General features: G+C 41.8%; 1 protein-coding gene across 1 annotated transcript in view; it reads right to left on the reverse strand.

Annotated features, from left to right (window-relative positions):
* Positions 1–23,370, reverse strand: part of ADCY10 (adenylate cyclase 10) — an 803,671-nt gene that overhangs the window by 226,546 nt on the left and 553,755 nt on the right. Inside the window, exon 27 of the mRNA XM_033944139.1 lies at positions 11,887–12,027. Coding sequence (XP_033800030.1) covers positions 11,887–12,027 — 141 coding nt within the window. The remainder of the gene's footprint in view (positions 1–11,886; positions 12,028–23,370) is intronic.

The raw sequence follows: 23,370 nt of genomic DNA on the forward strand, positions 1-23,370 counted from the left end.
ACGGAGAGGCGCTACAAGGACTACAGGGACCTGACGGACTTCATCTAACAAAGAGAGGCAAGAAAGTTTTTGGACATCGACTAGCACGCCTACTTCGGAAGGCTTTAAACTAGGTAAGTTGGGGGAGGGTTCATATATACATACCAGAGCAGCAAGGATCTACCCTGGGGAAGCAAGTAAAACCCACACTTCTGAGCCTAAGGTATAGTATACACAAAATAACAAGAGCCACACTAACGGGGATAGGCATCTCATCACAAATTTGGAGAGCAATGTATGTTAATGCACACAGCTTGGGCAACAAAATCCTGGAACTAGAAACAGAGATAAGGAATGCTGACCTTGACATAGTAGCAATATCCGAGACCTGGTTTACAGACTCGCATGGGTGGGATATGGTTATACCAGGCTACAATCTACTTCGTCGGGACAGAGAGGGCAAATTAGGAGGGGGGGGGGGGTAACACTATACACTAAGGATAATATCAAAACTACCAGGATCACAGAGGTTAGATACACAGGGGAATCACTTTGGGTAAACCTGGCCAGAGGGAATGAAAAATGCCTTTACCTCGGTGTGGTATACAGGCCTCCAAGACAACAGGAAGACAAAGACAAAGAATTGATTGAGGACATAGAGAACATCACTTTGCGTGGTGACGCAGTACTGTTAGGCGACTTCAACATGCCAGATGCAGACTGGAACACCCTCTCCGCGACTACGAGTGGTAGCAGAAGAATATTAACCTCCATTAAGGGTGCACAACTCAAACAAATGGTATTAGAGCCCACCAGGGAAAAGGCAATACTGGACCTGGTACTCACAAATGGAGACAGTGTCTCGGAAGTATCAGTGGGAGACATGCTGGCCTCCAGTGACCACAACATGGTATGGCTTAGCCTCAGGAAAGGCTTCTCTAAATCAAACACAGCAACGAGTGTCCTCAACTTTAGGGGCGTAGATTTCAACCACATGAGAGACTTTGTCCATCAGGAGCTGCAAAACCATGCAGAAACTGACAATCTGGAAACTATGTGGTCAAATCTAAAATCCATCCTGAACGAAGCATCTAGCCGCTACAAAAATACAGTAAGCAAATGCCAGAGAAACAAAAAACCACAATGGTTCAGCAAGGAAATTTCGGACCTCATTAAAAAGAAAAAAGAAGCATTTATCACCTATAAACATCTTGGGAAAAGGGAGGGAAAAGAAGACTATCTGGCCAGATCTAAGGCTGTCAAAAAGGCAGTCAGGGAAGCCAAACTTCGAACAGAGGAAGATCTAGCACGGAACATTAAAAAAGGGAAAAAATCCTTCTTCAGGTACATTAGCGACAGGAAGAGAAACAAAAATGGAATAGAACGCCTTAGGCAATCAGATGGAAACTACGCAGAATCTGATACTACCAAGGCAGAACTGCTAAACGAATACTTCTGCTCAGTATTCACCAGTGAAGCACCGGGAGCTGGTCCACAACTAAAGATAAGAGACAGCCAAAATGACCTGTTTCATGATTATGAGTTTACACCCAGTAGCGTCTACCACGAACTTTCAAGACTCAAAGTAGACAAAGCCATGGGACCTGGTCCACAACTAAAGATAAGAGACAGCCAAAATGACCTGTTTCATGATTATGAGTTTACACCCAGTAGCGTCTACCACGAACTTTCAAGACTCAAAGTAGACAAAGCCATGGGACCTGACAATCTACACCCCAGGGTACTCAGAGAGCTGAGTGAAGTTCTGGCTGAACCACTATCCATGCTCTTCAATCTTTCCATGCGCATGGGAAAAGTACCCCTAGACTGGAAAACAGCTAACGTAATTCAACTCCACAAAAAGGGCTGCAGAACAGAGACAGAAAATTACAGACTGGTGAGTCTTACATCCATAGTGTGCAAACTCATGGAAACACTGATCAAACAGAAACTTGACAAAATTCTAGACGAAGAAAATTTACGTGATCCACACCAACATGGATTTACCAGGGGAAGGTCCTGCCAATCTAATCTGATTGACTTCTTTGACTGGGTGACCAGTCATCTGGATGCCAGGGAGTCCCTGGACGTGATATATTTGGACTTCAGCAAAGCTTTTGATAGCGTCCCACACCGCAGGCTGTTGAACAAACTAAAATCGATGGGATTAGGGGATACATTCACTACATGGGTAAGGGATTGGCTAGATGGTAGGCTTCAAAGGGTGATGGTAAACGGTACCCCTCCAAAACATCAGCAGTGATGAGTGGAGTACCTCAGGGCTCCATCTTAGGGCCGATTCTATTCAATTTATTCATAGGAGATTTGACCCAAGGGCTTAGAGGAAAAGTATCACTGTTTGCCGACGATGCCAAACTATGCAACATAGTAGGCAAAAGCAGTGTGCATGACTTTATGACGCAGGACCTACGGCAGCTGGAACAGTGGTCATCAACTTGGCAGCTAGGCTTCAATGCTAAAAAATGTAAAGTAATGCACCCATGCAAAAAAAATCCACACAGCACTTACACACTAAATGGTGAAACCTTGTCCAGGACCATGGTGGAACGTGATTTAGGAGTGATCATTAGCGATGATATGAAGGCTGCCAATCATGTGGAGAAGGCTTCGTCCAAGGCAAGACAAATGATGGGCTGCATCCGTAGGGGTTTTGTCAGCAGAAAACCTGAAGTCATAATGCCACTGTACAGATCCATGGTGAGACCTCATCTCGAGTATTGTGTTCAATTCTGGAGACCACACTACCGGAAAGATGTGTTGAGAATTGAGTCGGTTCAGCGAATGGCTACCACGATGGTCTTGGGGCTCAGGGATCTCACGTATGAAGAAAGGCTAAAAAAACTGCGGATGTACTCACTGGAGGAGCGAAGAGAGAGGGGGGACATGATTGAGACCTTTAAGTATATCACGGGGTGTATAGAGGTGAAAGATGATATCTTCAGTCTTACAGGGCCCTCAGTAACCAGAGGACACTCGCTGAAAATCAGGGGAGGGAAATTTCAAGGTGATGCTAGGAAGTACTTCTTCACCGAAAGGGTGGTCGATCATTGGAACGAGCTGCCTCAGCAGGTGATTGAGGCCAACAACGTGTCAGATTTTAAGAGAAAATGGGATTTTCAAATGGGATCTATAGGGGAGTAAAAGTCAGGGAGTGGGTCATTGGTATGGGCAGACTCGATGGGCTAAGGCCCTTTTCTGCCGTCAATTTCTATGTTTCTATGACTCGTCTGGGCGGCAACCAGGCGTGCCAATAAGCGTCCTGGCTTACTGCCAAATCTTTGAAAACGATGGTTATAATACGCTGCCCACCACTGGTAGCGAGAATGGAGCAGAGAATTAAGAGCCCCCTAGGTAGACAAATATCATTCTCTGGTCATTTCTGATGGCGCGACAGAAATGGCCTTCTTAGCAGTCCGCAAAGCTCGCTCCAAGGTGAGAATACCCGAGGAAATACGTTTATTGCGAGCACACATAAAAGATATCAATTGACCCCGAATCACCGACTTGGCTGCCTCCCAAAACAAGACAGGATCTTCCTGGTGTTGTGCATTATTAGACATATATTCCTCCCACTGAGCCTGCAAAAACTGCCAAAATTCTACATCCCGTGCAAGATAAAAGGGGAAGCGCCAAGAAGGAGAACAAAGATACGTAGGATCTAAGTGGACATCCAGCCATATCGGGGTATGATCAGAAATGCTAAGTGGGCCGATCTCCGCTGACTCCACTGAGGAGAACAACGTGGAGGACACAAATATATAATCAATCCGAGACCAGGTATTATGGGCGTGAGAAAGGTGAGTAAAATCCCGGACCTCCAGGTGTAGGAGGTGCCAGGGATCCACCACCGACACAGTATCACAAAAATCAGCAAGACGCCGTCCCTTGGCACGTAAGGGTGTAATAACCGGGCCAGATTTATCGCAATCCGGGTCACTAACCAGATTAAAATCACCCACCAAGAATAAGGGGTCTCTGGAATATCTCGAATATAAATGAACCAATTGTTGTAAAAATAAAGATTCAGACGAATTCGGACCATAAACCACCAGCAATAGGTAGCTCTTATCCCCCAAAGTGAGGCGAAGGAGAAGAAAGCGACCCTCTAAAGACCTGTCCAACACCTGAATGCCAATCGACGATGTTTTACGGACCAGCACCGCAACACCCCTATGTCTCCCTGATGAAGATGCAAAATAAACCTCCCCCACCCAGGATCTACGTAACTTAAGATGTTCAATGTCCGTCAAACGGGTTTCCTGGAGACATGCTATGTCGGCGTGGTAATGCTGTAAAGCAGTCAAGATGGGGTACTCAACATTAAAAGTGAAGAAAGAAACACAATGCAAAGAGAATACAAAAAGGAACCCTGGGAGCCCAGCCTCCCCCAGGGCCGTAAATATCAACATCTCCACACAGTAGTAGCCTACAAGATACCGCAGGTGAACCCAACAAGTTACAAACACCAAGACTGAAAGCGGACAAACCCACCCTCATTCCCAAACCCATCCAGACCCCAAAAACCCCCACCCCCTCCAACCCGGTCTCCCCTCCCTCCCCCCCTTGTTCCCAAACACCATCCCCCCCAGTAGACCTAATACCCACAGGTGCCCCACCCCTTCAGGGTAGAAGCAGTGGAGTCACTAATGACATGACTAGGGCCCCAGATCCCTCCACCCCCCACCCCACCACACCTACAGAAAAAGAAGCCCAATACAATCACCATTTCCAACACCTCACACAGTCAGGCACAATTCTTGTATCCCTTCACAAGCTAGGGATGAAGGAAGGATCTCAGACCACTAAAAGTCCACAAGAACAACCACAGCCAGAATGCTTATCATATGGGAGCCCTCCCTCACCCCCTCCCCATACATACAGATACTCCCGCATTGTTTTCCTTTGATGGAAATTTTAGTTATGTAAAGGGAGAGGGAGGGTGGTAGGGGTATATAATGTTTCATGATAATGAAATGGTGGGTAGGGGAAGGGGGAATTTATTTATTTATGTATTCATGATAGTAATAAAAGATATACAAGTGATGTATGATTGTTCTTATGTTGTATTTTTGTACACTTGTTGTATGATTTAAAATGAATTTAGAATGTAAAAAAAAAAAAAAATTCCAATCCACACATGCACGAAACATCCGAACACACAACCACCCAGAACCCAGGCACCCAAAATAAGAAACGAAATAAAGAAAACAAAGACAAGCTGAAAACACAGCAGAATTCACAACTGAACCAGTACAATGGCTCACAGTCAAAGGAGGAGCAAGTCCCCAACCCAAAACCAAACATCAAAAATCCCCCCGCATAAACAACAAACCCCCAGGTCCACAGAACCCCAGTCAGTCAGAAAAAAAAAAGTCACCTCCGCAGGGGATCAGAAGGCCCAAGCACATGTGCGGCCAGAGAGACGACTCCCAAAATGGAGAGCCAACAACCAAGTCAAAAAAGTAGAGCCACCAAAATGTAACAAACACCAGCCCGGAGTCCAGTAGTATCAGGGGGCTGAAGAAGGACCAGACTCCCCAGGAAGAGCATCCAAGTAGTCCTGCGCCGCCTCAGCCAAGGTATAGCTCTTCCACCCGGTTGCCGTCCAAATTCTTAACAGCGCAGGGTAGAGCAACTGGAAGCGCTGTTTGAGATCGAAGAGCGTGTAGCATACGTGGGAAAAGCATCGCCGGCGCTCCTGCAGTACAGGGGAGTAGTCCTAGAACAGAAGACCGGAGCTCCCTCGTAGGTAAGAGTATTGTGTTTCTGCCGATAGTGTCTCATCAGTTCTGCCTTGTGGGCCGAGTTGTGTACCTTAAAAATGATGACTTGGGCTCGATTATGATCCTCAGAGCGCCTACCAAGGCGATGGGCCCGATCCAGCCTCAAGGGCCCTATGCCTGCAGGGAGAAGCAATTCAGCCTGGAGCCAAGACTCCAACGTTGTGAGCAGGTGAGAATCCGGAACCGCTTCAGTGAAGCCAATCGACGCAGATTGTCACGTCTTGAGCGGTTCTCGAGATCTTCAATTTTATCCACCTGATGCTGAATTTGCTCTTTAAGAGACACTAGATCCGCTGCAGAGGCAGTATGGGCGTCTTCCACGAGGGCAACTCGAGTCTCCAGTTCGCTGGTGCGCCTGGTGGTTTCCGTCAGCAGGGACTCCAGTGAAATAAGTTGGCCCAACAGCTGTTCAAATCGGGCTTCCAAAGCCCGCACCACCGACGCAGATAGGGCCTCGATATGTGCCTCCGACAAAGGAAGCACGGAACCCGTCTCCGCCGTTGCCATCTTAGAATCAGGCCACAAAGCTCTCGCCTCGCGCCTCTTGGTTTTGCGGGTCACTTTGCCATTCTTAGCCAGGCTACAGGGCTGCATAAACCTGTCCATGCAACACCTAGATATACAGGCAAAGTGCAGAGGGACTCGGAGCCCCGGAGCTCAAGCAAGGCACGTCTTGCTCGACTCAGCACATCACGTGACTCTCTCGTTAAGTGGAGTGATAAAGTCAACAATCTTCTTGACAACAGGATGAGGTCTGGAGAAAAAGTTTCAGTGGATACTAATTCCATATTAACCTTTATACTAATTCCATATTAACCTTCATCAACATCCTATGTTTGCATCTGGGTGAAAGATTTCCTGAAAATGAAGTTGAGGAATGGTCGGCTTTTGACTGTACAGCAATATCACAATGCGACTTTGACTTCGGAAATGGACATATCAGATCTCTTTGTTTAAAGTATAAACAATTTCTTCCGGAGGAAAGTGTTATTATTCAGCAATACAATGACTTTAAATTCCTTGTTGCAGAAAAAAATCAAAAGTAATCTGATAAACAGCTTTCCAGATATGACGAAATTTGCATTTCAGAATGATCAGTTTGCAGATTTAGCAAAATTGATGGACATTGGTGCCACATTCTTAGCATCTAGTTCAGATTGTGAGCGTGGTTTTAGCTAATGAACAATTTGAAGACTAAACAAAGGTATCATTTACATTTAGAGCATTTGAAAATGCTGATGCGTGTTAAGAGTCACCTTCAAGATGGAGGCTCAATAGATCTTGACAGAATTTATTCGGACTGGATAAATATGAAAGGTCGCAGGCAAAAACTTTGAAAACTAAATTGCTGTTATTTTCCAAATTTTAAGTATAAAGTACAATGATACCTTATTTATAGGTAGCGCTCAATGAAACATTTCAATGAAACATAATTTATGTTTATTGAAATGAGACTTTATGTTACATAAAGTGTAACTAACATAAAGTGTAACTAAAATTACATTGTGTTTTCGTTAATTCAGACTAAACTCAAAGACCTGCCTATAAATGCCCATAACTGAACTCCGGGCCCTCTGGCAATCATTTTTATAGTGCACACAAATTTAGTTTTTCTTTAAAATGCACACAGATGAAATTTTTTGCGCACACAGCCTATGAAAAATTAGAGGGAACATTGCTCGTGACCCTCCTCCAGTCCGAGTAGTGGCCCTTCACTCCTACCCTTTGCTTCCTACCCGCCAACCAATTTTTGATCCATCTATGTACTTCTCCTTCCACCCCATGGTTCTTCAGTTTCCATAGTAGGCGGTCATGGGGTATCTTGTCAAAGGCTTTTTGAAAGTGTGAATAAACATGTGGATAAAGGTGAGCCGGTTGATATAGTGTATCTAGATTTTCAGAAAGCTTTTGATAAAGTTCCTCACGAGAGGCACCTGAGAAAATTAAAGAGTTATGGGATAAGTAGCGAAGTTCAGTTGTGGATTAGAAATTGGTTGTCGGATAGAAAACAGAGGGTAGGGTTAAATGGTCATTTTTCTCAATGGAGGAGAGTAAACAGTGGAGTGCCACAGGGGTCTGTATTGGGACCGCTGCCATTTAACTTATTTATAAATGATCTGGAAATTGGAACGAGTGAGGTGATTAAATTTGCAGATGACACTAAACTGTTCAAAGTTGTTAAAACGCATGCGGATTGTGAAAAATTGCAGGCGGACCTTAGGAAATTGGAAGAATGGGCGTCCAAATCGCAGATGAAATTTAATGTGGACAAATGCAAAGTGATGCACATTGGGAGAATAACCTGAATCACAGTTACCAGATACTAGGGTCCACCTTGGGGGATTATTGCCCAAGAAAAGGATCTGGGTATCATCGTAGACAATAATAATAATAATAATAATAATAACTTTATTCTTGTATACCGCAATACCATGGAAGTTCAATGCGGTTAACAATAGAAGAGACTGTACATTTACAGCGATGATACATATTATAGTGTTGTTACATTTACAGAGATGTTACATGAATAGCAGTAGTAAAAAGGCATATACTAAAGAGGAGGCTGTGCGTATACAGCGATGTTACATTTTATAGCGGTGATACATTTACGGTGATGTTAAATGAGAGGCAATGATAAGGCAGGGCAATTAGATAAAACAGAGATTGAGTAAGAGAGGCCATAGTGGCTTGGGAGGGGGGCGTAGTCGGAGGGCATGGAGGCATATCGAGGTCAGGAGGGTGCAGGGAAGGGGGGAAGGCAGCGTTAGCGGGATTTGTCAAAGAGGTAGGTTTTTAGTGACTTCCTGAACAGGTGGTAGGGCGGGGAGTTGGAAATGAGGGCAGTAAGGCAATTGTTCCATTTGCCCGCTTGGAATGCTAGGGTTCTATCAATGAATCTCTTGTAGAGGCAGCCTTTTAGGGAGGGAAAGGTGAATAGGTGGGCGTTTCGTGTGCGAGAGGGGCCTGCTATTTCAAGGTGCTCAGACAAGTAGATTGGGGAAGATCCTGTTAGAGTTTTGAAACATAGGCAGGCGAACTTAGATGACCCTTGCCTCTACTGGAAGCCAATGGAGTTTGGTGTAGTAGGGGCTAACATGGTCGTATTTTTTGAGATCATAGATGAGGCGGACGGCAGCATTTTGGACTGTTCTAAGACGTTTGATGGTATTTTTATAGGATCCCAGGTAAATAATGTTGCAGTAGTCTAATATGCTTAATACCAGAGATTGAACGAGTAGACAAAAGGCTTGGTGGTCGAAGTAACGTTTGATGGTGCGCAGTTTCCAGAGGGTACAGAAACATTTTTTCACCTGGGCACTGGTATGGTCATCGAAGGTTAGAGTGTGGTCCAGGATGACTCCAAGGATTTTTATGGTGGGTAGGATGGGGTAATCTAGCCCATTCAGTCTGAGGGAAGTGTTTGTTATTTTATGGTTGGGACTTGCTAGGAAGATTTTGGTTTTTTTCAGAGTTCAACTTTAATTTGAGTTTTGAGGTCCACAGTTCTAACTTGGTGAGGATAGATGCGATGAGTTTTTCTGTTTCTAGAGTGAGTGAGGTAATGGGAACAATGATGGTGATGTCATCTGCATATATGAACGATTTTAGGTTTGAGTTTGCTAGGCTTTGTGCCAGAGGGGTCAAGTAAATATTGAATAGGGAGGGGGATAGGGGAGAGCCTTGTGGGACTCCACAAGGGTTACGCCAGTGGTGGGAGAAGGCTCCATTACTGTGGACCTGGTAGGTACGGTTGGTTAGGAAGCCTGTGAACAATACGATGAAACCTTCCGCCCAATGTGTGGCGGCGGCCAAAAAAGTAAATAGGATACTAGGAATTATTTAAAAAAGGGACGGTTAACAAGACTAAGAATGTTATAATGCCTCTGTATCACTCCATGGTGTGACCTTACTTGGGGTATTGCATTCAATTCAGGTCTCCTTATCTGAAGAAAGATATAGCGGCACTAGAAAAGATTCAAAGAAGAGCGACCAAGATGATAAAGGGGATGGAACTGCTCTCATACGAGGAAAGACTAAAAAGGTTAGGGCTTTACAGCTTTGAAAAGAGATGGCTGAGGAGAGATATGATTGAAGTCTATAAAACCTAGGTGGATCGATTTTTCACTCCGTCAAAAATGACAAAGACTGTTCGTTTACAAAAATTAGATAGCTCTAATAGATGTTGGCATTGTCATCTTGAAGCAGGGACTTTAGATCATTTATTATTCTATTGTCCATTTATTTTGACTTTTTGGAAATCGATATGGGGCCATATAAATTGTTTGTTGGAAAATCCTGTGGCTCTATCCTATGATACTATATTATTTGGAATTTCAATGAGGAAGAAAAGTCAAATTTCTGCAAAGAATAATAAGCTATTAATTATTATGACAGGAGTTGCCATTCAGCTGATTACATTTAATTGGAAAAATTGGAATAGATTAAATTATAGTTTTTGGTGGAATTCATTATGTCATATGTACAAGATGGTAAGAATGTTAGCCTTGCAGAAAGGTAATTTTAATAACTTTCAGGAGGTTTGGAGGCCATTAATAGAATATTGTAATGAGTAGTTATTGGACTATCATTTTTTCCTAATAGGTATAATTGCAAAGTATTGGGGGGGGGGGGGGATTTCTGATTTGATATTAAATGATTAGATTAATAGGACAGAATATATAATATATTATATGATATATGTACTACATATGAATTAGTAGGATTGGGAGGGAGGGTTTAAATATTATGATTTAAGTTAAATTGATAGAGAATCAAGTGATATTGTTTAAGTTTAAATGTTATTTTATGATACACTTGTAAGATGTAAAATGAATAAAGAATTTTAAAAAAAAATGACAAAGACTAGGGAACACTCAATGAAGTTACAGGGAAATACTTTTAAAACCAATGGGAGGAAATATTTTTTCACTCGGAGAATAGTTAAGAGGTTGTGGTAAGAGCAGATAGCGTAGCTGGTTTTAAGAAAAATTTGGACAATTTCCTGGAGAAAGACATGAGGAAGCCACAACTTGCCCTGGATCGGTAGTACGGAATATTGCTACTCCTTGGGTTTTGGCCAGGTACTAGGGACCTGGATTGGCCACCGTGAGAATGGGCTACTGGGCTTGATGGACCATTGGTCTGACCCAGTAAGGCTTTCCTCTAGGGTATATATATTTTAGGGATTCAAGCCTCTTCTCATAGGTCTCTTGGCGCAATCCAGATATCAAATTTGTTGTCTTCCTCTGGACAGCTTCCAATCTTCTTACATCCTTAGCAAGATATGGCCTCTAGAACTGAACACAATATTCCAAGGGGGGGGGCGGTCCACCCCGGGCATCTTCTTGGTAGGGGCGCAGCCTCCATCCTCCTCTCTGCTCCTACTCCTTCCCCATCCTCCACTGCTGTGCACGTGTGCACCACTTTCCTTCCCCCGTACCTCTGGAACATTTCTGGTGCAAGCAACAATCCCTAACCGGCTGTCAAGCCAGCGTCGGCTCTTCTTCTGACTTCAATTCCTAGATCCGTGCCTAGGAAGAGCCCAAGCAAGCACAAGAGCAGGTTGGGGGTTGCTGCTCGCACCAGAAACGTTCCAGAGGTACGGGGAAGGAAAGCAGCGTGGGGGGGGGGGAGCAGGGAAGAAGCATGTAGGGATGGAGAAGAGGGAGATGGAGGGGCACCTTTCACCCTCGCTATGCCACTGGGGTGTTAAAAGTTCATTATTTTATGTTCCTGGCAGCTTGGAAGTCCCACGTGAGAATATTATGCCTGCTTGTCCTTGGAGAAAGCAAAGATGCTTACCTCTAGCAAGTATAAATTCTCACAACCCATCCATCTCCCCTAGTTAGATTCTTAACATTTTGACTGAACTGTCCCAGATACTTAAAGATTTAAAGTGACAGTGCACTTGGCAGTGTCTGTATCATGTTCTATGGATGAGAATTTATGCCTATGGTTTTTGGAGAACACACCTGCTATCTCTCTCTTTGTATTAGTCCTTTCTCAGTAAAGTATATGCTTTCCCCCATAAATGGATCTGTCATCCAAATTGCCTTCGTGATATTTCCCTCCAAGCCCAGAAGAGTTATGGTTAGTATTTTACCTCTCCTTTCAGTGCAGACAGGCACGCTCTCTCAAATTGTGGGATCTTCACCTGACTGGTATCCATGTCAGACGAAAAGGTATTGTTGCCATTTTTCAGCATATGTAGAAGACTGTCGGCATTATTCAGGAATAAGAGTGCCTCAATAAGAACAAAAAGAAACACTTGTATACCATATGTATTAATTACTAATCTAGTAATATTTTATTAATTACTTTAATTGAGCACCCACTGCCAGTTGAGTTCAGACACTATTGAACCATCTGCATATACAGTAAATTCTCATATGCAAGCCAATACCAGCTGTACCTTCTCCTTCAAAGACCTTTAGCCTACTGCCCCACCCCTACTTGTAACCAGTGTGAAGCTAAAGGGCTGATCTGTTTCGGGGAGTGGTACCCCACCTAGCTACGCCTCTGTTTGTAAGGTATCTGTCAACCGCTCAAAATGCAACCTTTTGAACATTGGTGGTCCAGGAGGGTCTTCAGGCAGAATTGCTCCTGATGCAAAATGGCACCCCTAGGAGTAGTGACTTCCATACTGCTGGAATAATGCTGCTTGCGAGGCTCACAATTAAAGTCACGGCTTCAACAACATGAGGTTTCTGAATCCCACAGGAAATCAAGGTGCAGTATAAAGCATCTTTTACCCCACCGTGATACACATATTATCTTCAAGAATGGAAACATATTTCACAAGATCAGAATATGAAGTAGATGGGAGACCTCGGATTCAGAACGGCCTTTATCAGTCACATTAATGGTGAGGTTTGCCTTGGTATCAGATAAGGAATGGCTTCTCAAATTGTTTTCCAAGAATTCTGAAAAACTATCAATGAATCTTAAATTGTGAAAGAGATACACTTCATTTCACTGCTTTGTTGGGTGAGTGAGAAAATTGCCTCTGACACTCTGGGCTCCTTTTACTAAGCTGCGTTAGGGCTTTAATGCGCTAGACCTTAGTAAAAGGCCTCTCTGTCTTTGCCTCTTCCCGATTATAACTGAAGTTCTCAGAGAATTAGGAAGGTTTTCTTAAGAGTTCTTTCTGGTACTATCTGATGTATATTTTTGGATCCATGTTATAATTTTCATTCTTCCCTTTTACTGAATGGCCATGTGCTAATTGGAAAATTAATGTGTGACTATTAATAGGAAATGAAGCGTTAAAAATAATGTAGGGCAGCTTAGTAAAAGTGCCTAAAAAAATCTGATTGTGAACCAATGTGGTTTATATTTGAGACCAAAATTGGTAAGGGCTTTTATAATGCGAGATTGTTCTTCCATTATTCATCAGTATTATTTGACTCTGTATTTCTTATACAAATTAGGTTTTTACTATCAGTTTATGGTTCTAATTATATTATGGCTTTATATGTTTTAATGGATGTGAGCCTGATGGTGAAATATTTTGGGTCCTCTGATGTAAGAATAAAGTCTGAAACATGAAGAAAGCATTTCAAACTCAGAAACAAAGAGCTTTATAGAGCTGTATATGGGTTGTTGTTTTTCTTTTTAGCATGCACGTGTCTATTTTTTCATATTGTGGTGTACCAGCTTCTTTTCATGTCTCTCTTTCTTCTCACCTTCAAATCTTTTGTCATACAAAGGCACAACGTAAGGAAGTTCTTCACCCAGAGAGTAGTAGAAAACTGGAACACTCTTTCGGAGTCTGTCATAGGGGAAAACACCCTCCAGGGATTCAAGACTAAGTTTGACAAGTTCCTGCTGAACCGGAATGTACGCAGATATGGATAGTCTCAGGGTACTGGTCTTTGACCAGAGGGCCACCGCGTGAGCAGACTGCTTGGCACGATGGACCACTGGTCTGACCCAGCAGCAGCAATTCTTATGTTCTTATATTCTTATTTCTGATGCTGACCACAGTACATAAGTTTTTTACTCCTCTTTTTCTGAAGTTGTTTTTTTGCTTCATAATAACATAGCAACATAGTAAATGATGGCAGATAAAGACCTGAATGGTCCATCCAGTCTGCCCATTAGTTATTCTCATTAGTATTACATGATTAAGTTAACTTGTCTCTTCTTTGATATTTCTGGGCCATAGACTAACGTCCACCTGGTAATGTCCTAGGTTCCAACTGCTGAAGTTGCCATCCAAGCTCACTTCAGCCTATCCAACCATCCTATTGTTTGCAGGATATCTACTGTAAAGTCTGGCCAGTAACATCCTCATGTTCCAAATTGGTGGAGTTCCCATTGATGCCCGCCCCGGTTTGTCCAATACCGGCCTTAGTTCTTTAATTTATATCATTTGTTTGTTTTCTAATTAGAAATCCCACGTTTTTTTGAATTCCATCACTGTTTTCCTCTCCACCACCTCCCTCAAGAGGGCATTCCAGCCTTCCATCACCCTCTCCGTGAAAAAGAATTTCCTAACATTATTCCTAAGGGCTCCTTTTACTAAGCCGCATTAGGGCTTTAATGCGCGGAATAACGCATGCTACATTGCCGCACGCGCTAGACCTTAATGCCAGTATTGAGCTGGCTTAGTTCTAGCCATGTAGCGCGCAGTAATTTCCTGCGTTCACTAAAAACGCTAGCGCACCTTAGTAAAAGGAGCCCTAAGTCTTCCTCCCTGCAACCTCAAGTTATGCCCTCTAGTTTTACCATTTTCCCTTCTCTGGAAAAGATTTGGTTCTATATTAATACCTTTCAAGTATTTAAACGTCTGTATCATATTTCCCCTGTCCCTCCTCTCCTTTAGATTATACATGTCGACTAAACTTAAAAGACAGAGATTGACCAAGAGTCTTGATTCTTTTAATACCTTACTAAATGGACAGGACAGCTTGAATTGTTGATCACCCCTTGCAAAAGAGAATTTATAAGAGTTCCAAGATAAAGGAACTAGGGGAGTAAAAATACCACTACCACTACTCACCTTTCCCTCCTCCAAGTGAATTCTATTAACCACCACCCTCTGGCCTCTGTCCATCAACCAGTTTCTGATCCAGTTCACCACTTTGGGCCCTAACTTCAGCCTATGGAGTTGTTTAAGAACCTCCTATGAGGAACCGTGTCAAAGGCTTTGCTGAAATCTAAGTAAATTACATCTAACACATGTCCATGATCCAATTCCCTGGTCATCCAGTCAAATTATTCAATCAGATTTGTTTGGCACGATTTACCTTTGGTAAAACCATATTGCCTCAGATCTTGTAATCCATTAGTTTCTAAGAATTTCACTATCCTTTCCTTCAGCAACATTTCCATTATTTTTCCAATAACTGAAGTGAGGCTTACCAACCTGTAGTTTCCCACTTCATCTCTGCAACCACTTTTGTGAAGAGGGACCATTTCTGCTCTTCTCCAGTCCTGTGGAACCTCTCCTGTCACTAAAAATTTATTGAACAAATCTTTAAGAGGAGCTGCCAGAACCTCTCGGAGCTCCCTCAATATCCTATGATTGATCCTGTCCAGTCCTCCTTCAATTTGTCCTCCTTCATTTTTCAAGTTGTTCATAAACACTTTCTTCTGTGAATGGTGTGGTTTCCACTCCATTCTCAGGTGTGACTTTGCTAAATAATCATGGTCCTTCTCAAGATTTTTCTTCTGTGAACACCGAGCAGAAGTATTTGTTTAGCACACTTGTTTTCTTCATCACTCTCCACATAGCGGTTTGTACCTTGTTTCAGTCTCGTAATTCCATTTTTTGTCTTCCTCCTTTCACTAATACCTGAGAAAAATTTTGTCTCCCTTTTTTAGATTTCTAGCCATTTGCTTTTACGCTTGTGCTTTCGCCAGACGTATCTCTCTCTTGGCTTCTTTCAGTTTCATCTGATATTCCTTTCTGTACTCCTCTTCTTGAGTATTTTTATATTTCATGAACACCAACTCTTTTGCCTTTATTTTTTCCGCCACTAGTTTGGAGAACCACATCAGTTTCCTTTTTCTCTTTTTTTTTTTTTTATTTTCCTCACATAAAGGTCAGTAGCTCTTTTTATTGTACCTTTCAACTTGGACTACTGTTTTTTAACTTCCCATGTTTTCCCATCCAATCAACTCTTTCTTCAGGTACTCCCCCATCCTACTAATGTCTGCACGTTTACAATCCAGGCCTTTGAGGTTTATGTGGCCATCCTCCACTTTGGCTGTTATATCAAACCAAGGTGGGCTCCCATTCAGACATTAGAGACACTTTCCCCATTTGTGAGCATCAGATCCAGTATAGCTTTTTCCCTCGTCAAATCTGTCACTATTTGTCTGAGCAGAGCTCCTTGAAGGGCATCCACTATCTCTCTTCTTCTCTCCGATTCGACAGACAGAATTTTCCAATTAGCATCCAGCAGGTTGAAATTGTCCAGCAACAGTACCTCTCCTTTCTTCCCCAGCTTTTGGATATCATCAACAAGATCTTCATTAGTTTGCTGTGCTTGAGTCAGAGGTCTGTAGACAACACCCACGTAGACAGAAGTTTCATCTTCTCTTTTCAAAGCTATCCATATTGCTTCTTCTTTGCCCCAGGGTCCCTGCATTTCAGTCATTTGGATATTAGTCTTCACAGAAAGAGCTATTTTATTTTATTTATTTATTTATTTATTCAATGTTCTCCTAGGAGAGCTCAGAACGGTTTACATGAATCTATTCAGGCACTCAAGCATTTTTCCCTGTCTATCCTGGCAGGCTCACAATCTATCTAATGTAACTGGGGCTACTCCACCATCTTTTTGACTATCTTTATTTATCCTTCCTGAAAAGATTATAGCTGGTATGTTTACATCCCATGGATGGGAATCACTGAACTATGGCCTCCAACATTAGGGCTTGCAGATCATGATTTTTGTTGCCTTGACTGTGAGTGTTTGCGGTCATTGCTATCCAGCTACTTTTCTGTGTCCATTTCATTTTTTTGGCTAGTTTATATAGTCTCACTGTCTGTTGCCTTGCTAAGAAGGGTTTTGCTAATATTGTTGTCTACATTGTTAACTTTACTACTGTCACATCGTGACCTTTACTGGGGGTGGCCATAGTAAGTGTTCTGCATACATATGCTACCCCACCTTCTAGTTGAAATACCTAGAAGCATAGTGCCTGAATTTCTCAGCATGGATCCTTTTACCTGCCATCGTAAGATGCAGCCCATTATTACAATATAGTATCTTGTTTTTCCATGTATTTCCCCATCCTCCTATAGCCTTCTTGATGACACCAGGCTCTGAGACACCCATAGGCATCGGAACAGGAGAAACCACAGGAGCCATGGCCGCCCCAAAGATTGGTGTTCTCGTATGGTGCCCACCTTTCTACCTGCTTCCTGGTGTTCTAAATTAGATCTTCAGGCAGCTGCCGCATCAATGAGCAAGCCTGCCCCGGAGCACTTCATCCTACTTCCAGGGCAGGCCTGTTCGCTGACGCTGTGCAGTGGCTGCCTGAAGACTTACAATTATAATGCCAGGAGAAGGTGGGTGGGGAGTCGGGAGCTGGAAGAGGCTGCACCTGCGCTGTAGGGTTCCACTGGGGTTAGGGCGGAGCTGCTGGGCCCCTCCAAACCATGCAGCGTTTCAATGTCTCTGGAGCCACCTACTCAAGATCTCGGTATTTAGTGCTCTTTCCTCTCCTTTTCCATATGTAGGTAGTACTTCTGAAAATGCTACAGTCTTTACAAAAGGCTTTAACCCCCCAGTTTCTGAAAAGTTTTCTGCACTGCAAATGGGGTATTGCTGGGTAGGTCATTTGTTCCCAAGTGGATAACAAGATCAACTTTAGAATTCTTAGATTCTTCTCTAATTATAGACAGTAGCTGAGGATCCTGGGAGACAATTCACTATTTTAGTCTCCTTGACCTGTGTTCCAATATTGATGTCTTTTTATGATGGAATCTCCTAACAGCAACAATTTTTTTGATTGAGCTTTCTTTTTTCCCCCTTTGGGAGTGCTTTTCTTCTTGAGTTACCTTTGCTGGTTCAAGTTCCATCTCAATTATTTTTCCCTTCAGTATTGCAGTGCTCCAACAGAGCAAAAGAATTCTGTAGATGCAACAATTGTGAGGGTGGATGTTTCTATGCCACGTGTCCATTGGAATCCAGAGTCTTATTTAAGTTCTCATGTATTTGGCATGCTACCAGGCTATCTTACCCCTCATTTTACTCTGAGTTACAATAATAAGAGCTCTCGAAGAGTACACTTGTTTGCATATCCCTCAATAAAATCCTGTCATTACAAAAAGTTCCTCGACAGAACCTTTTCTTTTCAGACGGCCAAACTGAATACAAGGCTTGCCAAAATTGCGTTAGAAGCTTCCTCTTATCTTGATTTTAGAAAACAGATAAAAACCCAATTATTCAACAGACTGGCATCCTAATGTATCTTATCACTTATTTACATTACATTACATTAGTGATTTCAATTCCGCCAATGCCTTGCAGTTCAAGGCGGATTACATCAAAGTTACCAAGAATTACATTAAAAGTTTAAAGGAATAGCATAAGCAAAGTCAGATATTTACTTAAGAAGTACCAAATAGGAATAGCAAAGCGATGTCATAATATTTACTTAAGAAGTACCAAGGAGTTGTCGAGATCTTAGGTGATAGCTGTTGGGTAATAAGAATTACCAAAGAGAAGTCGAGATCTTAAGGTGTTAAGTGTTGGGTAAATTAGAAGCATTTTAGACTTTGTTGGGTAGTTAGAAGCGCATTGGGGTGTATTAAGGGTATAGAGAGGGTTGGAGGGGATTGGGTAGGGATTGGTCGTGCTAGATGGGTTTTATGTATTTTTTGAAGAGTATGGTTTTAATATCTTTCTTGAAGGTTTTGTAGTCTGTGGTTGGTGATAACAGAATGATGATTTGTCTGTCCAGTTTAGCTGCTTTGGAGGCTATTAGGTTGTCATATAGTTTTTTTTGTTTGACATTTTTTAGATGATGGATGTGTGAATAGTGAGTGGGTTCTTCTGTGCCTGGTTGCAGATGATTGAGTTAGTCAGTTATTCCAGTAGGTTGGATTTTCTCCGTTAATAGCCTTGAAAAGTAGGCAGTAGAATTTGAAGTGTACTCTTGCTTGTATTGGAAGCCAGTGTGAGTCATGGTAAGCCTCTGTGATATGGTCATATTTTTTTAGTGAGTAGACGAGTCTCAGGGCTGTATTTTGTATTGTTTGTAATTGTTTTATCATGGTCGCTGGGCATGGGAGGTATAATATGTTGCAGTAGTCTATTAGTCCAAGGATAAGAGATTGTACCAATGTAGGAATTGTTTTCTGTTGAAGAATTTTCGGATTTGTCTTAGATTTCTCATGGTCATGAACGATGCTTTTATTACTTTGTTGATTTGTGGTTGCATGGTACAGCCTCTATCAATTATTACTCCCAGAAGTTGTAGTGTAGGTTGAATTGGGTATGAGATCAAGTTTATTACTAGATTTGTTAAGGTTGGAGTTTTGTTGTTTTCTAGGAGGATGAAGTTTGTTTTGTCAGGGTTAAGTTTTAATTTGTGCTCTGTCATCCATGTTGCTACCGTTTCAAGTGTTCTGTATATTGTGCTTGTCATGGTGGGTTCTGGGTGATTGAAGGGGAGGAGGATAGTGATGTCATCTGCATAGCTGTATGACGTTATGCCATGTTTGTCTAGGTAGGAGCTGAGGGAGGCTATGTATATATTGAATAGTGTGGGTGATAGGGGTGATCCTTGGGGAACTCCGCAGGGGTTGGACCATGGTTCTGATTTTTCTTGCATTGTTCTAACCCTGTAGGTTCTGGATTGTAGGAAGCCTTTGAACCATGCCAGTACTTTGCCTGAGATTCCTATGGAGTCTAGAGTTTGTAGAAAAATGTCGTGATCTACCAGGTCGAAGGCTGCAGAGAGGTCTAGTTGTATGAGCAGGATTTTCTTGCCTATACAGAGGTATTGTCTTGCAGTGTCTATTAGTGTTCCTAGTAGGGTCTCCGTGCTGTAGTTGGCTCTGAAGTCCGACTGTGTGGGGTGGAGTAGGTTGTGTTTATCTAGGTATGAGGTTAAAGTTTTGGTTACAAGGCTTTCTATCAGTTTGACGTACAGTGGGATTGAGGCTATGGGTCTGTAGTTGGATGGTTGGTCCGTGGGGTCTTTTAATAATCGGAGTTATGATGATTTCGATGAGTTCTTGTGGGAAATGACCCTCTAGTAGTAAAAAGTGTATCCATTGTAGAAGAAGGGAATGGAATAATATACTTGAGGTTTTCAGTAGGTATGGGGGCAATGGTTAAGGTCGCAGGCTGCATGGCTGCATTAATTATAAAGATTTTTGAAGTTTGACCATTGTATGGGTGAGAAATGGGACCAGGTTCTATCTGCTGCGACTGGTTCTTTTTCTGTAGGGGGAAATGATGTCTCTATGTGTGTGGGTGTTCCGTTGAATGAGGCTCTGATGTTTGCGATCTTGTTTTTGAAGTATGTGGCTAGGAGGGTGGCTGAAGTGGTGGTGGGGGGGTTGCTGTTGGCTATGTAAGATGTGGTGTTTGTGAGAACTTTTAGTAGCTGGAATAGCTTTTTTGTGTCTTAGGGTCCTTCTCCTATTTGTTTTGAATAGTATGTCTTTCTTTTTTCTTTCAGGTTTTGTTTGTATTTTCGGTTTGTTACTATCCATGCTGTTTTTGAGGATTCTTGGCTGCTTTTTCTCCATTTTCTTTCTAGTTGTCTGCATTGTCTTTGGAGTTGGAGTAGTTCGTTGTCGAACCATTTATCAGATTTTCTGTGGATTTTGGTTTGGGGGTTTTCTGGGGCTAGTTCATCCAGGGTAGAAGTACTTAGATGGTTCCATTTTGAGATGAAGTCTTTGGGTGTGTAGTATTGGATTATGGTGTCTGTTTTTGTCCAGAATGTGGTGTGATCTATATGTTTGCGTGAGTTGTAGGTTGTCTGTTGAGTAGTTGGAATGTTTTTGTTACTGGTCCAATTGATTTCGAAGGAGTAAGTGTAGTGATCAGACCAAAGGGAACGGTTCCATTTTCCGTTTGATGTTTGGATCTCTGGTCGTGTGGTCTGTTGGGACATGTATGCTGCAATGTCTAGTTGGTGTCCTTTTTCGTGTGTGGTTTGAGGATCTAAGATTTTATATGTTAAGGCTTCGAGATATGCTAGTAAGGTTTCTAAATTTTTGCAGGATTGGTTTTTGAGGTGGAGGTTGAGGTCTCCTAGAAGGAGATTATAGGTTGTCGCTAGAAAGTTCCGGTAAATAAATTCTTCAAATATAGGTTTAGCTATGCTCTAGTTACTTGGGGTTATGTAGCATAGTATGCATGTTAGTGTTCCTTTAAATGATGTGCTTGAAAGTTGACAGGCTAGTAAGTCCATGTATGGGTCGGTTGTTTTGTCTTGTATTTTTATGTTCAAGGTTTATTAATATTTGATTTATCGCTGAATCTGTTTACAAAGCGATGTACATAAGTAAAAAAAGCATAAAATATAGAGATACAAATTAAAACTCAGTAACATCAAATTTAAGACAAGACAAACTTGAAGTGGGAGGGAAAGAAGGGCAAAGATTACATCTATTATATATAGAGAAACAAATACGGGAAAAAACATATGGGAACGGGGGTAGGTAAAAGATTAAAAAACTAAAAAAAATTTTAATATTGAGTATTAAAAGCATCTTTAAAAAGGTGAGTTTTCAAAGATTTTTTAAAAGAAAGAAGATCTCTTTCATTTGTAATATGTTGTGGTAGAGAGTTCCACCATTGTGGGCCCATAACAGAAAACATGTCTGTTCTTCTTGTTCCTATTGTTTTAAGGGAAGGTATAACTAGGAAGTTTTGAGAGGATGATCTGAGTGAACGAATGGGATTATAAGGAATTAACATCCTTGATATAAACAGAGGCTCGATATGGACTAGGGTTTTAAAAATAAGCAGCATTACCTTATATAAAATACGGTGGCTGATAGGAAGCCAATGAGCATCGATAAATAGAGGCGTAACGTGATCATATTTCTTTGCATTATAAATCAATTTAATGGCGGTGTTTTGAATGATTTGACGACGTCGCTTTTCTTTTTGAGAGATGTTAAGTAATAGGGAGTTACAATAATCTATTTTAGCTTCGTCTAGTAAATGGATCAGAATATTAAGTGATTTAGGCTCCAAAAATTTGGCGATTGATCTTATTAGCCGCAGTTTATAAAAACAAGATTTAACTATATTATTAATATTACATTACATTACATTACATTCGGGATTTCTATTCCGCCATTACCTTGCGGTTCAAGGCGGATTACAATTTGTCATCAATTATAACTCCTAAAATTTTTAGATTGTGGATAATTTCTAAGGTATTGTTATTAAGGACGAATGGCATTTTAAGAATTATGTCATTTTTCCAGTTAAAAATCATGATTTTTGTTTTCTTGATATTTAACGCTAATTTATTTGTGTTGAGCCAGTTATACACTAGATCAAGTTTTTTATTTATAGACATAATGTCTACCTGGTTTTCAGGGTCAAAGGGGTGCATTAGTTGGATATCATCGGCATATGAAAAAGAGGTAAAACCAACTGATTGACAGAGACTCAATAATGGAGAAAGAAAAATACTAAATAAAAGAGGCGATAAAATTGATCCTTGAGGAATTCCAAAGGATGTAGAATAAGAATTAGAGTATTCATTATTGAATCTAACTAAAGAAGTACGATTAGTAAGATATGAAGTGAACCAGCTGAGAACTTGATCACAAATGCCTACTGATTCAAGTTGACTAAGTAGGAGATCATGATCAACTGTATCAAATGCAGCAGAGATATCTAGTGAGAAAAGAGCAACTGATTTGTGATAGTCTAAAAAGTAATGGATATTATTTGTTAAACCAATCATGGAATATTCTGTATTATGACATTTACGGAAGCTTGTTTGTTTGGGGTGCAAGACTTTTGTTGATTCGATGAAATCAGATACCTGGTTAAATATTAATTTTTCAGTCAATTTGGCTAAAAAGGGGATGTTTGCAATGGTCGGTAATTAGTGGGATCGCTATTACTGATTTTATGATCTTTAAGTAAAGGAGTAATAAAAGCAGTTTCCACGATGTAGGGACTGAAGAAGTAAGCAAGCTTTTTAAGACAATTGAATGGATGATAGGTCCCAACTGATGGAAAAAATTTTTTATGTAAAAAGGAGGAAAAATTTCAGATCCAGAGCTTTTTAAGTTAATTTGAGAGAGAAGCAGTTCTCAGTGAGTTATCTGAACTATTCTTTTCATTTTGTGGCTTGAAGGAGGGGAAGGCTAGCATTGAAGGAGGGGAAGGCTAGCATTAACACCAGGCAGCGTGGGGCAGGCGAGAGGTAGCTCCGCCCACCCCCCTGCGCGTCACCGGCAGTGCGACTCGGCTCCCCCTTAAAAGAGAGAGCCGCGGCGAAAGTACTACACCGGAAAAGCAGTTCTCAGTGAGTTATCTGAACTATTCTTTTCATTTTGTGGCTTGAAGGAGGGGAAGGCTAGCATTGAAGGAGGGGAAGGCTAGCATTAACACCAGGCAGCGTGGGGCAGGCGAGAGGT

Source organism: Geotrypetes seraphini, chromosome 5 (assembly GCF_902459505.1).
Source record: "Geotrypetes seraphini chromosome 5, aGeoSer1.1, whole genome shotgun sequence".
NCBI classification, from domain to species: Eukaryota; Metazoa; Chordata; class Amphibia; order Gymnophiona; family Dermophiidae; genus Geotrypetes; species Geotrypetes seraphini.